This window comes from Gymnoscopelus microlampas (genome assembly GCF_963454915.1).
Source record: "Gymnoscopelus microlampas genome assembly, chromosome: 13".
Taxonomy (NCBI): Eukaryota; Metazoa; Chordata; class Actinopteri; order Myctophiformes; family Myctophidae; genus Gymnoscopelus; species Gymnoscopelus microlampas.
The window spans coordinates 20,804,268-20,816,798 of record NC_139950.1 but is presented as its reverse complement, the minus strand read 5'-3'; the positions used below and the strand labels follow the sequence as shown (position 1 = coordinate 20,816,798).

Below are 12,531 nucleotides of genomic sequence, written 5' to 3'. Positions count from 1 at the left end.
CCACCCGGCTCCACTTCAGCTCACAAACAGGCCAATGGCAGCAGGTGGTGATGATGATGGCTTATTGGCCCGTCAGCTGGTTCAGCATCATATCACGGTGACCTTTGGCCAGGAATCCCCCTGCATTGTGTTGGACAACACACTTTAAATGCCTCTATCTGTGGTCTTAACTCACTGTCACGCTGTATGGTTGACACAGCCTAAAGCAGTATTTCACCTTTGGTAGAACATTTTTTTCATCTTGGGTCTCTGTGGAAGGTCTGGAGCAATCAACCTCGTGTTTTGGCTGACCGATCGTCTGCACTGGCATTCTTAGCTCACCTCTCAATAGGATCATTGTGAAAAAGCAAATTTGTATGATCTCAGAATATTAGAATTATGTGTTAAGTGGATCAACTTTTCCCTGTTTGCAGATGTGTTAGAAGCAGGTTGAAGCATAGCCGATATTTTAATGTTTCTGTTCTTGCGTTCCACCCCAATATAATGTTCCTCAATCGATTATAACAAAAGGAAACAACTAATCCCGTTCATTTTTACGTTGTTGTACACAGTATGCTTAAAACACATTATTATTTATGTGCCACTGTTGACGCAAATACTAATTTGACATTAGATAAAAATAAATAGCTTTCATATTTTCATATTTATTGTCCATATGAAAACATTTCACTTCCAAATCGAACAGTATAAATACTAATTTAAACATTACATTTTTTTGTGTAATTACAGAAATGAAAAGCAGTGTGTATGCACACTTGTATTAGTAGCGCTACATGTCGCATTACTCCGTGGTTTTATTTTTTATAACAAAATGATACAGAAAGATTGAAAGACAGCGTCTAGTCTATTAGAGGCAGCCTCGTAGTCCATATTGTTTATTCAAACATAGGAAAAGGTCTTCTAGGATCTTGTCATTCAATGAAGATCTCAAATGAGGAAAGAATAGACTTCCGGCATGAAAATGCATCATTCCACACACTAACGTGAATGTCAGGGTGAGTTTGTGTTAACTCAGGGTTGGATACAGCCATGCTTGCCAAGTACTTAAAAATACCTTTTCGCTGTGCTTTAGATGGGCTTCTCTAGAGTATGCTTCCGAGTAGAGACGTGGAGGAGATGTGAGGATTGGTGATGGTCCCTCTTTCTCTTATGCCAGCAGCAGGTGCTCTGTTTCATCGTTATCCTCGGTTGACAGGGAGGGAGCATGTGTGCTCTGCTGCGCTTGTTGCGTTGCTCGACAGGTTTTGAATGGCTTCCCGTGCACACACATAGGACAGGTGTATTTTTGCAATTTTGGTTTGATATCAGAAATAATCTGTATCTGGGATAGAGAATGAATGCACATTTGGTACAATGAAGGCACGCAGAGATGTGATATTTGGGAGTTTCTTGGGAAATCTTAAGTGCAGATGAAGACAAATTCGACTTATTGTTAAATATTATAGGCATGAGAAAGTTACCTAAGAGTAGAGATTTAAATGTACCTTTTCTGTTCAGAACATGTTATGATGATTACATTTCTGTTTTCATTCCTGCTCCTAGTAAAATATCGTTTGTTTCTGATTTTCGTTTCCGTTCCTTGAACCGGTTCGGAGCCCTGGTTATAGAAATGCTATTTTTAGACTAGGTTTTTCACACACAAAAAAAGAGAAAGAAATCAATTGTGAATGTAGGCCACCTGAGCATTAGTGGTTAACCATTCTGTTGAGGTGCACACTCGGAAATGAAAATGTAGGCCTACTGCCAAAGTAAAGAATCATTCTGCGGTCACAGAATAGAAGATAACACCGCCCATGGCAGTGCACAATGAGCATGAAAATAAACCCAAGGCCCTGCCGTACCTGTCAACTATTGCAGTGTCACACTAAGCTCACACTTTACTTAATAGCTAACTGAACCTTTATTTTAGTCTTAGGTTGACTGCGTGCAGTATAGCAGCAGCCTCGCTTGCTTTGCCCCGTAAGAGTTGCCCTGTCTGACCGTGAGTCGTCCCCCAGCTGTTCTAAGTATATCCTGGGCCAATTCCAGAGAAAAGGACAACACATAGACAGTGAACAGAGGACAGGGCACGAGAGAGAGAGAAACGGGGGTGTCAGGTGAGGAGGGGAGGGTGGTGGTACTACGTTTGCTGGCTGCTGGCTAAAACACACATAGACACAGAACAGAGGACGGTGCACACGGAGAGAGAGGAAACAGGGATGTCAGGTGAGAGGAGGGTGGCACCATGTTAGCTCCTGGCTAAAACACACTTCAGAGTCTATTTATATATCAGATGATCGCTGCTGCTAAACCTACTCAGAAGCACACCTGTGCCTACGTTCTGTCTGTGTGTGTGTCTGTGCATCATTGGGCCTGTGTAATATAAGTCTGTCCCTGCATGCATGCATGCATGGACAGACGACTTCCAGGGATCAGCCTGCATGTGCATATACTATACCCACATGCATGCATTTGCTTACACATGCTGCATACTACCTTCAGCTCATCCATGTCAGACATTTTTTCACCACAATGCCAGTATATAGAGTAATAAAGTCCTGACGTTATCACGTCCGTTAGAGATGCGCGCATCGCGGTTTTAGCCGCGGCTGCCGCAGTTAACTAGCCTGGTAAACCCTCCCTCCGGAAATCTCATTTCCATTTGATTCCAGGAGTGAGTCTGGCATGATCGCCCATTCTGCAATATTGGCTGTGGGCTGAAGTTGGGCGGGAGTAATACCGTTGACTGACAACCCCTTCAGCCAATGATCGTTGTTCCCCTTCAGCCAATCAGCAGTTCATTTTTGCCACCTCCAGACTAATGTGACGCAACGGGACTTTTGAGATGGCCATGCCCAAAATAGGTTGCCTTATTCGGATACATGCGTGTCACTGCCCGCCCCTGCCGGTTGTCTGAATTTTTGTTTTTAAATAGGCTCTGTCATGATTAATTGACCACATATATGAAGTTAAACAACTAAATTCTATCCAAACGATATCTTAAAAGTAAATTCTGTGCCTCAAAAAAGAAGTTTGAGAGCGTTTTAAAACCGAAAATAAAAAGTAGAAACTGCCCACAGAAACAATGGCTGCCGTTCGTGTTTTGTCGGCTGCACTCAGGCTGCACTCGGGTCCATTCGGGCTCACTCGAACTCGCCACCTGATTGGCCAACTTTCGCTGTCATTCACAGAACGATGAGCGACGACGCTGATAGGCTTGGTTTTTTGGTAATGCACTAGAAACGCCTATACAAGCCTTCATGCCAGACTCACTCCTGGAATCAAATGGAAATGAGATTTCCGGAGGGAGGGTTTACCAGGCTAGCAGTTAACCGCAGTTTGGGTGGATTTGGGTCAATCAAATATAATAATGAATTAATATTGGATAAACCGCGGGTGAAATAATGCGGGAATTAAATTAATTATATCAATCTATAGGCCTATTATAGCTTTTAAAAAGCACAACATCTCGCCGTGCGTGTGTTTGTAGTATCTTAATATTTCGTAATTTTACATCAGGCACAAATTAGCCGCCTACTGCACGTTGATTTGCCGGCAAGAGGTCTTTGCAGGCAGTGTTGCCAGATTTCGCGAGAGAAATAAGCAGTCAGGTCTATGAAAACAAGCCCAAAACAAGTGCCAAATTAGCCCAAAAGTCGCTTATAAACACGGACATGGCAACAAAGTCAAAGCGAAAGTAAAGTGAATGAAACTCTGTCTTGTTGTTACCATAGATATGGATTATATACAGTCACTACATCGTTACAGACAGTGGTGAGTAACATTGTTTATAAGAAAACTAACGTCAGGAAAATAATAATAATTTGATGCGGTTGGTGCAGATCTAGAAATAGGATGGTATAATTAACGCGGTTGGATAGCGGGTGGATAATGAACATGTATATGCGAATTTGGGTGACGATAAACCGTATCCGCGCATCTCTAACGTCCGTTATCACGTCCGTTTTCACGTCGTTATCACGTCTGAGTCACTGAGATTTTCCCCCCATTCTACACCCCATTCACTTCTTCCACATCACATCATATAAGAACTGTGTTCCAAAAATAAAATGAAAATGTCTGTGTTTGGAGAAAATGTAATTAATTCTGTGGCAGTACGCGGAAGTGGCGTTGGAAACTACAGTTGGAAATCACATGACTCATCCAAAACATTCCTGAGATTCCTTAGATTTCGTGACATTAGTTATCAGAGTGTGTTATTATTTAGTTTGTTTGACCAAACAACTGAGAGCTGACAACGCTGCTCTCCTACAGAAATAAATAATCCTTTATGGATGGCCATGCCAACTCTCCATGATGAATTAGGTCTGAACCATTTTGACAAATAATGTAATTGTCATTATTTCTTGAAAATAATGCAAAAAGGCGATTTAAACTGTGAGTCATATCATCTCAAGATTCTCTTGTCAGACATTTTTCAGAACTTTGTTCTTTGCTCAAAGAAAAGTGGTTTCATTAAAATAAATGTCAGTGCGGAAGATTTACCGAGTTTGAGTATGATGAAAGGTTTCACGAATATTGTACTTGATTCATTACCCAAAGCACTAGAATACATTGTCTATAATTTAATGTTGGAGCCCCATCTCTCTTATGCAATTAATTGCCGCCTCTGCGATTTGGAAATTGCAGCAGTTCATATTTAGATTCATTTAATTTTTCTTCCAGGCGTACCATGAACATTACTTTGGCAAGACAGAAGCCACTTGTGAGTAAATAGAAGATACTGAACGTATGCTTTTGGGAAAATCTGCTGCCATGTGCAAAACAACATAAATTTACAGAGGATTTAATCTTTAATGTGATTGCTCCCCCCCTCCCCCCTCAATTGGTTTTAAAGCCTGTTGCACTGGTATTATGCATTATGTAAAGCATATTCGAACTTCTCCACACACGCACGCATTTTGAATTCGTTTTATACAAATCCACCCCTAAGTAACTGCAGAAACAAAGCCAGTCCTTTGCACCCCTCCCCCTCCTTCCTCTGTCATCCTCATCTCTTCTCTCCACTCTATTTCCTCTTTCCTTCCTTCCTTCCTTCTCAATCTCAACCTCTGTCAGCACTCTAGCCTTTCTACCATTCCAACATGGTATCGTCTCTGCTCCCCTCCCCCCCCTCCCTCCCCCCCCTGTCCTCTCTCCCGTCACACACGACACCCATCCCCAAAAAATTCAATTACAATCAAGATGTTTGTCTGGCCTAGAGTGGGCAAGGGCGGGGCATTACTGGGCCTGTCACTGTCTCTATGCGAGGAGCGGGTTCCCCCCCCAAGGGACGCCCTCCCTCCTCCACCAGAAAGCCATTTACACAGCCGTCAGACAGATAAGCATAAATGAGAAGAACTAGTGGATGTTACACCCTCCACCCCCTCACCCCCAGCCACCCGTGCTTCATGACCCTCATTCCTTTTTGTCTCACTTAAGACAACCTGCCTGCCTTTTCCAGTGCACCAGTGAACGCTCATGTTTGCATACCGTGTACGCCACTATAGCCGCGCATTTTCACTTAGCTAAAATGCAGGCGATGTAGCGGGTATATTTGATGGCCATGTCATGTGAAAACGTGCACAGATTTTGTATGGTGGCATATTTGTTGTTGGCAAATTGAGGGGAAAGCTTCGTTTTTTGCAGCCATGTATTGGCGGCAATACATATTCCTCTGCAAACACAGAACATCACTGTACCGGTTAGCGTCATGATGTCGAGAAAGAGACAGAGAGAACGTCGAGCGGGAGAGGTTGAGCGAGCTTTGGTTTTACCAGGAGAGAGACCGTCACTTTGGAGCGAGCGAGCATGCTTTAATAGTGAGTGAGACTGTGTGACAGCAAGCTGCCTGCCCTGTACCTAAAACTATCCAATGACCGAAATGCTTCAGAGCAATGTTGACATAACTAGAGAAAGGTAAAACGTATATATATGTGCATGTCCAACTACGATGTAAGTTAAAGTAGGCCTGTTTACTACATTGTGATGTGTATAGGGAGAGGGTGGGCAAGAGAGAGAAAAGAGAGAAACACGGAGGCTTGCAGCACAGAGTGCAGCACGCACTGCCACGCAGCTGTCTGTAATATGATTTAATAATTGGCCGTTTAAAAAAGAACGAGCGATTAAGGTGACATTTCAAGATACGTCATCTTGGACATGAGGCGATTTTAGGGTATTTTAGAACTGCCAACCCGCCAGGCTGAAGGGAACCCCAAATGCCCAGTCACCTCTCACGCGAGTATTAAGTACTGTCCCGCAAATGGAATAAATGAAAATTGTCCCATACCTGCACTTTTACTGCCAAGGAGGGCATGTGAAAACGACTCTCCCACTGCCTATGCCAGCACGTTATGCTAATTATTTAGCTGGTAATACCAAAGTCTGAAGTCACTCCCCTTGACGTCCCTTACTTCTCATGCAGTTATTTTCCCCATTCTAAATCCCACACACTTTTTTAACATCACTTCATATAAGAACTGTGTTCCAAAAATAAAGAAATTGTTGTTTACTCATAATGGATATAAGCATCAACTGATGGTGAAGACCGCAAGGACTTTCATGAACGACCTGTTAAAAGGAATTATCCTTAAGAGGTACTAATTTATCCGAAGACACTTTTTTATTGCCGCCTACAAACTGACTTCAATTCTCAGGTTCAAAAATGACCTAAAGACAACATCTCACATCTCCTATTATCTAGCGTTCGGATCACGGCAGTACCATCACACATAATCAGCGCCACGTTGTGTTGTACTGGATTATTTCTTTCTTTGAAAATAATGACGTGTCATTGAAGGTCCTCATCTGCATTATTTGTTAAATCTTCTTGTTAAGTCTTCATAAACCAGCACACTAACAAACATACCTTCAGTGAAATCTTGCTTTCAGTTTCTCAAATTAGAATGAATAATGACTATGTTATATAGCGGTTTGAAGATATAAAGGTAACTGTCCCAGAAGGAGAGACAGTAGTTTGAGTCATAAATAAATATAGGCTTTTGTTTATGTAATATGTACATTCTGGGTTAAAAGGTTAATTTCATTATGAATAAATTGTAGTAAAAACAACAATAAACTGTACAAAAGCATTATTCAACCTGTCCTGTTGTATTGTTCCCAATGTTTTTTTTCACTATATTGTCCATGTCTAACAAAAACAAACTTTTCAGTAATACCCGTATTGCTTCCAAGATTATCGGACTTCCCACACCAACACTTTCCGATGAACAATAAGGCCTTCACACGCTTAGTACTTGCAATAACAAATGACACTGATCATCCCCTGTATTACTACTTCGAACTCATGCCATCTGGACGAAGATACAGAACCTTGAAGTGGGAAAAGGCTCGTTTTAGAAGGAGTTTTGTCCACTCAGCCATTGCGGCATTAAACAAACTGCCTCGCAGATAGGATGTTTTTTTGTTTATAGTGGGAACCTCATGTATTGTCTTGGTGTTGTGTTGTGCGCTATGTTGTTTGGTGCTATATGGTTATGTGTTTTTCTGTTGAACAGACGGTGAAGACGAATAGGGGATGGGGACAATAAAGACTATTATTAATAAATATATTAAAAAGGTCTATATTACAAGGTTATATTACACCTCTAAACATGTCCACTGTTGGAGCATCACCAACTGCATTCTGTTTAAAACCGCGGTGATGAATCGCTCATTGCTTAACAAAAAGATGACTGGGATCCACCTCAGTAGGCTACAAAAACAAAATGAGTCACCAAAAAAGTTCTATGTCTCCTAGCATTTGAGAGAGATTGAACTACTTTTAAATTATAGGCATTTTCAAGTGCAAGCCCCATTGTCTCATGATGTTGTGGAGGCCGTGGGCTTTTAGCTGCACATGTTTGAACATAATTTGTGTTGTTAACTTTGTTTACCGTTGTAAAAATGAGTTGTGAACTGATGGGGATTTTCCTGAAACTTGGTAGGCTGCCTCAAAGAGGTCAAGGTCACGGTCAAAATGTTCATTTTTAGACCTTTTACTGTTTTCAAGAAAAAGGATTATGAATCACAACTTATATTGCGTTCTTCTCTCTCTCTCTCTCTGTCATTCTCCACAGGTTTTATTTAGTGAGTGGTGGAGTCCCTCTCATTATCTGTGGAGTCACTGCAGCTGTCAATATAGACAACTATGGCAGTGGGGAGCAAGCGCCATAGTAAGTCCTTACTCTCCTGGTCAAACTACAAGAGCATTGTTGTCACCGCCAGGCCGAAGGCGTGGCCGAGACTACGTTTTCGCCCTGTCCGTCCGTCCGTCCGTCCGTGTGTGTGAGTGTGTGTCTGTGTGTGTCTGTGTGTGTGTGTGTGTGTGTGTGTGTGTGTGTGTGTGTGTGTGTGTGTGTGTGTGTGTGTGTGTGTGTGTGTGTGTGTGTGTGTGTGTGTGTGTGTGTGTGTTTGTGTTTGTGTTCGTCCGTCCGTCCGTCTGTGTACACTGTTCAGCTACTCTCCAGCACCGTTGGACCTACCGGTGTGAAACTGTGCACGCATACTCCCTGGAGGCCAGAGCAGAACCTCTGCCCCAAATCTTTCACATCGGCCTGTTATAGCGCCACCAGGAGGCCGATTTTTGCGAAACACTTTTTGATATTACTCCTACAGATTTTGTCCAAACATCACGCAAATCGATACACAGTATCGATATAGCTATGTGATCAAGAAGAATCTGTCACATTTCTCATATTCCATTCCGATTGGCTATGATTGGCTTCCAAAGTTTGTGGGGGTGGCCGATGTAGTTTTGCTACTACTCCTACAGATTTTGTCCAAAACTCACACAAATCGATATACATTAACTCCGGGGTCATGTGATCAAGATGTATACGTTAGATTTTTCTGATCCCATTCCACGTGGCTATGACCACAGTTTGACCGAGGAGCACACTTTTCTACTTTTACAGTATTATGTTGTTGGGGACTTTGTTAATGACATTCATGTATCTATAATTATATATGTGGATAATGATTGCCAAAAATAAACATTCTTTTTTTAATGAAGGACATTTTGATTGCCTGAGTCAGATTTTCACACACACACACCTCCACCCATTATGATTTTCAAAGGGGGATTAAGTGTTTGATGAACCCTATTGTTTGTTGTTCTGTGTTTACTAAATAGCTTATAGAGGTCATGTCGTAATGATGAAGCTAACATTTTGTGTGTGTGTGTGTGTGCGTGCGCGCGCGTGTGTGTGTGTATGTGCGTGCGTGTGTGCGTGCCTGTGTGTTGCAGCTGCTGGATGGCATGGGAGCCCAGCTTGGGAGCCTTCTTCGGCCCCGTGGCCTTCATCGTGCTGGTGACCTGCGTCTACTTCCTGTGCACCTTCATCCAGCTGCGCCGACACCCCGAGAAGAAGTATGAGCTGAAGCAGCTGAGCGAGGAGCAGCAGAGGCTGGCCGCCGCTGACGTGCCCACCCACTGCAACCAAGGGGCGGAGCCCGGGGCGCTGGTGGCGGCGCCTGGCGGTGGCCAGTGCCCGGCCGGCTGCCCGGGAGTGCCCATCAACCCCGCGCTGCTGGCCAACGAGCACTCCTTCAAGGCCCAGGTGCGCACGGCGGCCTTCACCCTCTTTCTGTTCCTGGCCACCTGGACCTTCGGGGCGCTGGCCGTGACACAGGGCCACTTCCTGGATATGATCTTCAGCTGCCTGTATGGTGCCTTCTCCGTCACACTGGGGCTGTTCGTCCTCATTCACCACTGCGCCAAACGCGACGACGTCTGGCACTGTTGGTGCTCCTGTTGCCCCGGACGGCGCGCCAACGGCGGCGCCCACGGGCCCGGCCCGGTCCGGCCCAAAATCAACGTGAACGGGGACACCCCGGGGCACGGGCACAGCCACTGCCACCACGACTCGCCGTGCCCGGGCAAAGCCCTGATGGGCTGCGGCCACAGCCACTGCAAACACGCTCCCCTGCCGTCGGCGCAGAACCACGTGACGTGCCTGGCCCCCGTGGCGCCGTGCTGCGCCGCCATGCACAGCCAGCAGCTAATGGACGAGGAGCCGGCGCCCACCCACGTGCTGCTCGCCGAGGCGGAGGGCTACCGGCCCGGGATCCACCTGCACCGCTGCCTCAAGGGCAGCACGAGGACTAAGGGCCGGCATTTTGGTCGCCACCGGGCCGGGGGCGGCGCCGGAGGAGGAGCGGGGAACGAGCGGGAGTACGCCTACCACATCCCGTCCAGCGTGGACGGCGGCAGCGTGCACAGCTCGCACACGGATAGCCCGCACAGCACGCACGAGCACCACGCCCACGTCTGCCCGCACCTGGCCCACGAAGGGCACCACGACGGGCATCACACGTGCCACGCTGCCTCGGTCAGCGCCCACGAGCTGGCGTGTCACAATCCCTGCCACAGGCACATCTGCTGCTCCAAGGCGGACCTTTTCCCCACGCTGTGCCAGGCAGAGGCGGGCGACACGGGGACCTTTTTGTGTGGCTGTGGCAAAATGGCGGAGGAGGACCTGGTGGCGCCGCAGCACCACCTGGAAATGCACGCGGCCCCGCGCAGACAATCCTACCCCCAGATCCCGCCCAATCAGAACGGGATCCTGAAGGGGGGCCTTCATGAAGGACTCCTGTACACGTCAGACAGCACGGGGAATATACGCACCGGGCCGTGGAGAAATGAAACTACCGTGTAGTCCACAGACTGGGACCATGGTAAAAAAAAATTACTTCTGCCTCGACCCCCCTTCCAAAAAATAAGCCCTCACCACCCTTTGTAGGATAACAAAAAAAAGAAGAAAAAAAATGGAATAACACATCACATGTCACAATCAGAGTGGGTTTTTATAATTATTGTTTTGTTTTATGTTCTCATATATTCACATGTATGTCCTGTTTCGATGTACAGAAATCTGACATCCATGTTTATGGTCTCCAGGGCATTCGACACAGGACAGAAATTCTTCCGTCAAGAAAGATTTGTAAAATGTGCTTTTATTTTACCACTTCATAATACTACACATGCACACTACAGATATGTGTATATATATGCTTATATATATGTATATGTATATATGCTTATATATATGCTTATATATATTACGTATATATATATATATATATATATATATATATATATATATATATATATATATATATATATATATATATATATATATATATACACGTACATAAATATATGTATATGAGAAAACGGATGGTTGTGTGTATGAAAATGTATTAGTGCTTAAATGCACTTCTACACTTTGAAACTGAATCCATCCAATTAGTCTCTGACGACATACCTCCTGTTCTTCAAGAAACTCTTGACATCCATGTTTTAGACAAACTTAAACCAGCAATTTTAGACTCCATTGGTATTTTTGCCAGTCAAACAAGCAACCTTACTATCAACTGTGAATATCTACTAGAGATTTTATAAATAATATACAAAGATATTGTCCGCTTGCCAGAGATAGCTGTGAAAAATTAAAAAGCAAACCGAAAAGAGCAGTGAAATCCACGTAGAGTATCCTCTTCCGGGTTGATATTGATCGTGCTGTGTGTAAGATGTCTTTACTGTTGTGTTTCTTTTTGGGGGTGGGACTGGGAGACCACACAAACTAGAACATTACCATTGTGAATAGAGAGTTGGCGCCACTATATACCATGAGAGTTCATGTCATTGTATATCATGAGGTTTAACACTGTGCCACATCAACTCCGCTCCCACAAGTGTGTGTTTCACACATAGCCTACCCCTAGACATTCTACAGTCAATATTTGATGAATCGATATTTCATACATTGTCGTGAAGAAGCTATATTTGTAAAAAATTAAGACACTTAACAGCTTTAGGAGAGAAGCGAGTGTTGTGAGCATGAGTGTGCAAGAGACTCAAGCTACTAAGGGCACACCTTGGGAAACCCGCCTTTGACCTGTATCAGTTTTCTGCCCCTTTATAAAATAATGGAAAATAACAATGTAGACCGTTTTAACATTATTGTTAATGACTCACTGAAATCAATGGGAAAAAAATGCAATTGTTCTTTTTTATGCCCCACAGTGTGCATAATTTGTTGTATGTAGCTACTATTTCCTTTTTTGTTAACATTATTATTATTATTATTATTACAGTGCAAGCCAATGCCAATTCCTTAACAATTGCCATTACACTGTCTCTTGTCTCCTGACCAGATTAGACTGCTGCAACATGCCATGTATTGTTTTTTATTTTATTTAATTCTTCCTGTTCTCGGTGCCATTTCACGGTCATGGATTAAGCCCATTTCTCAACTAATATGATTTTCCAATACAGATCTCCATTCCAAAAAGGGGAAAAAATAGCATTTAGTTTTGGACGAGGCCCTATCCGAGAAAACACCATAATATTTCGGTGGCTAGCTTAGCGGCCATCTGGCGTAGAGAGCGAGGCCAAGGCTGAAGTACTGTATGGATCAGTCCATTGTTACCATGAAGGTCACAATCACTTTGAAGCATTGCCACTCAGCCGAGTACATAAAAGAGGCTCTTTATTGATTTAGAACAGCCTTGTTTGTTTTATGAATGGTGATACTGAGAATGACGCTC

The 12,531-nt window shown here is 44.0% G+C and overlaps 1 protein-coding gene across 1 annotated transcript in view; it reads left to right on the top strand.

The window, feature by feature from the left end:
* Window positions 1–10,882, top strand: part of adgra1b (adhesion G protein-coupled receptor A1b) — a gene marked incomplete at its 5' end in the record, with an annotated part of 227,687 nt that extends 216,805 nt beyond the window's left edge. Inside the window, 2 exons of the mRNA XM_084075590.1 lie at window positions 8,058–8,153; window positions 9,227–10,882. Coding sequence (XP_083931716.1) covers window positions 8,058–8,153; window positions 9,227–10,637 — 1,507 coding nt within the window. The 3' untranslated portion in view covers window positions 10,638–10,882. The remainder of the gene's footprint in view (window positions 1–8,057; window positions 8,154–9,226) is intronic.
* Between the last annotated feature and the right edge of the window lie 1,649 nt (window positions 10,883–12,531).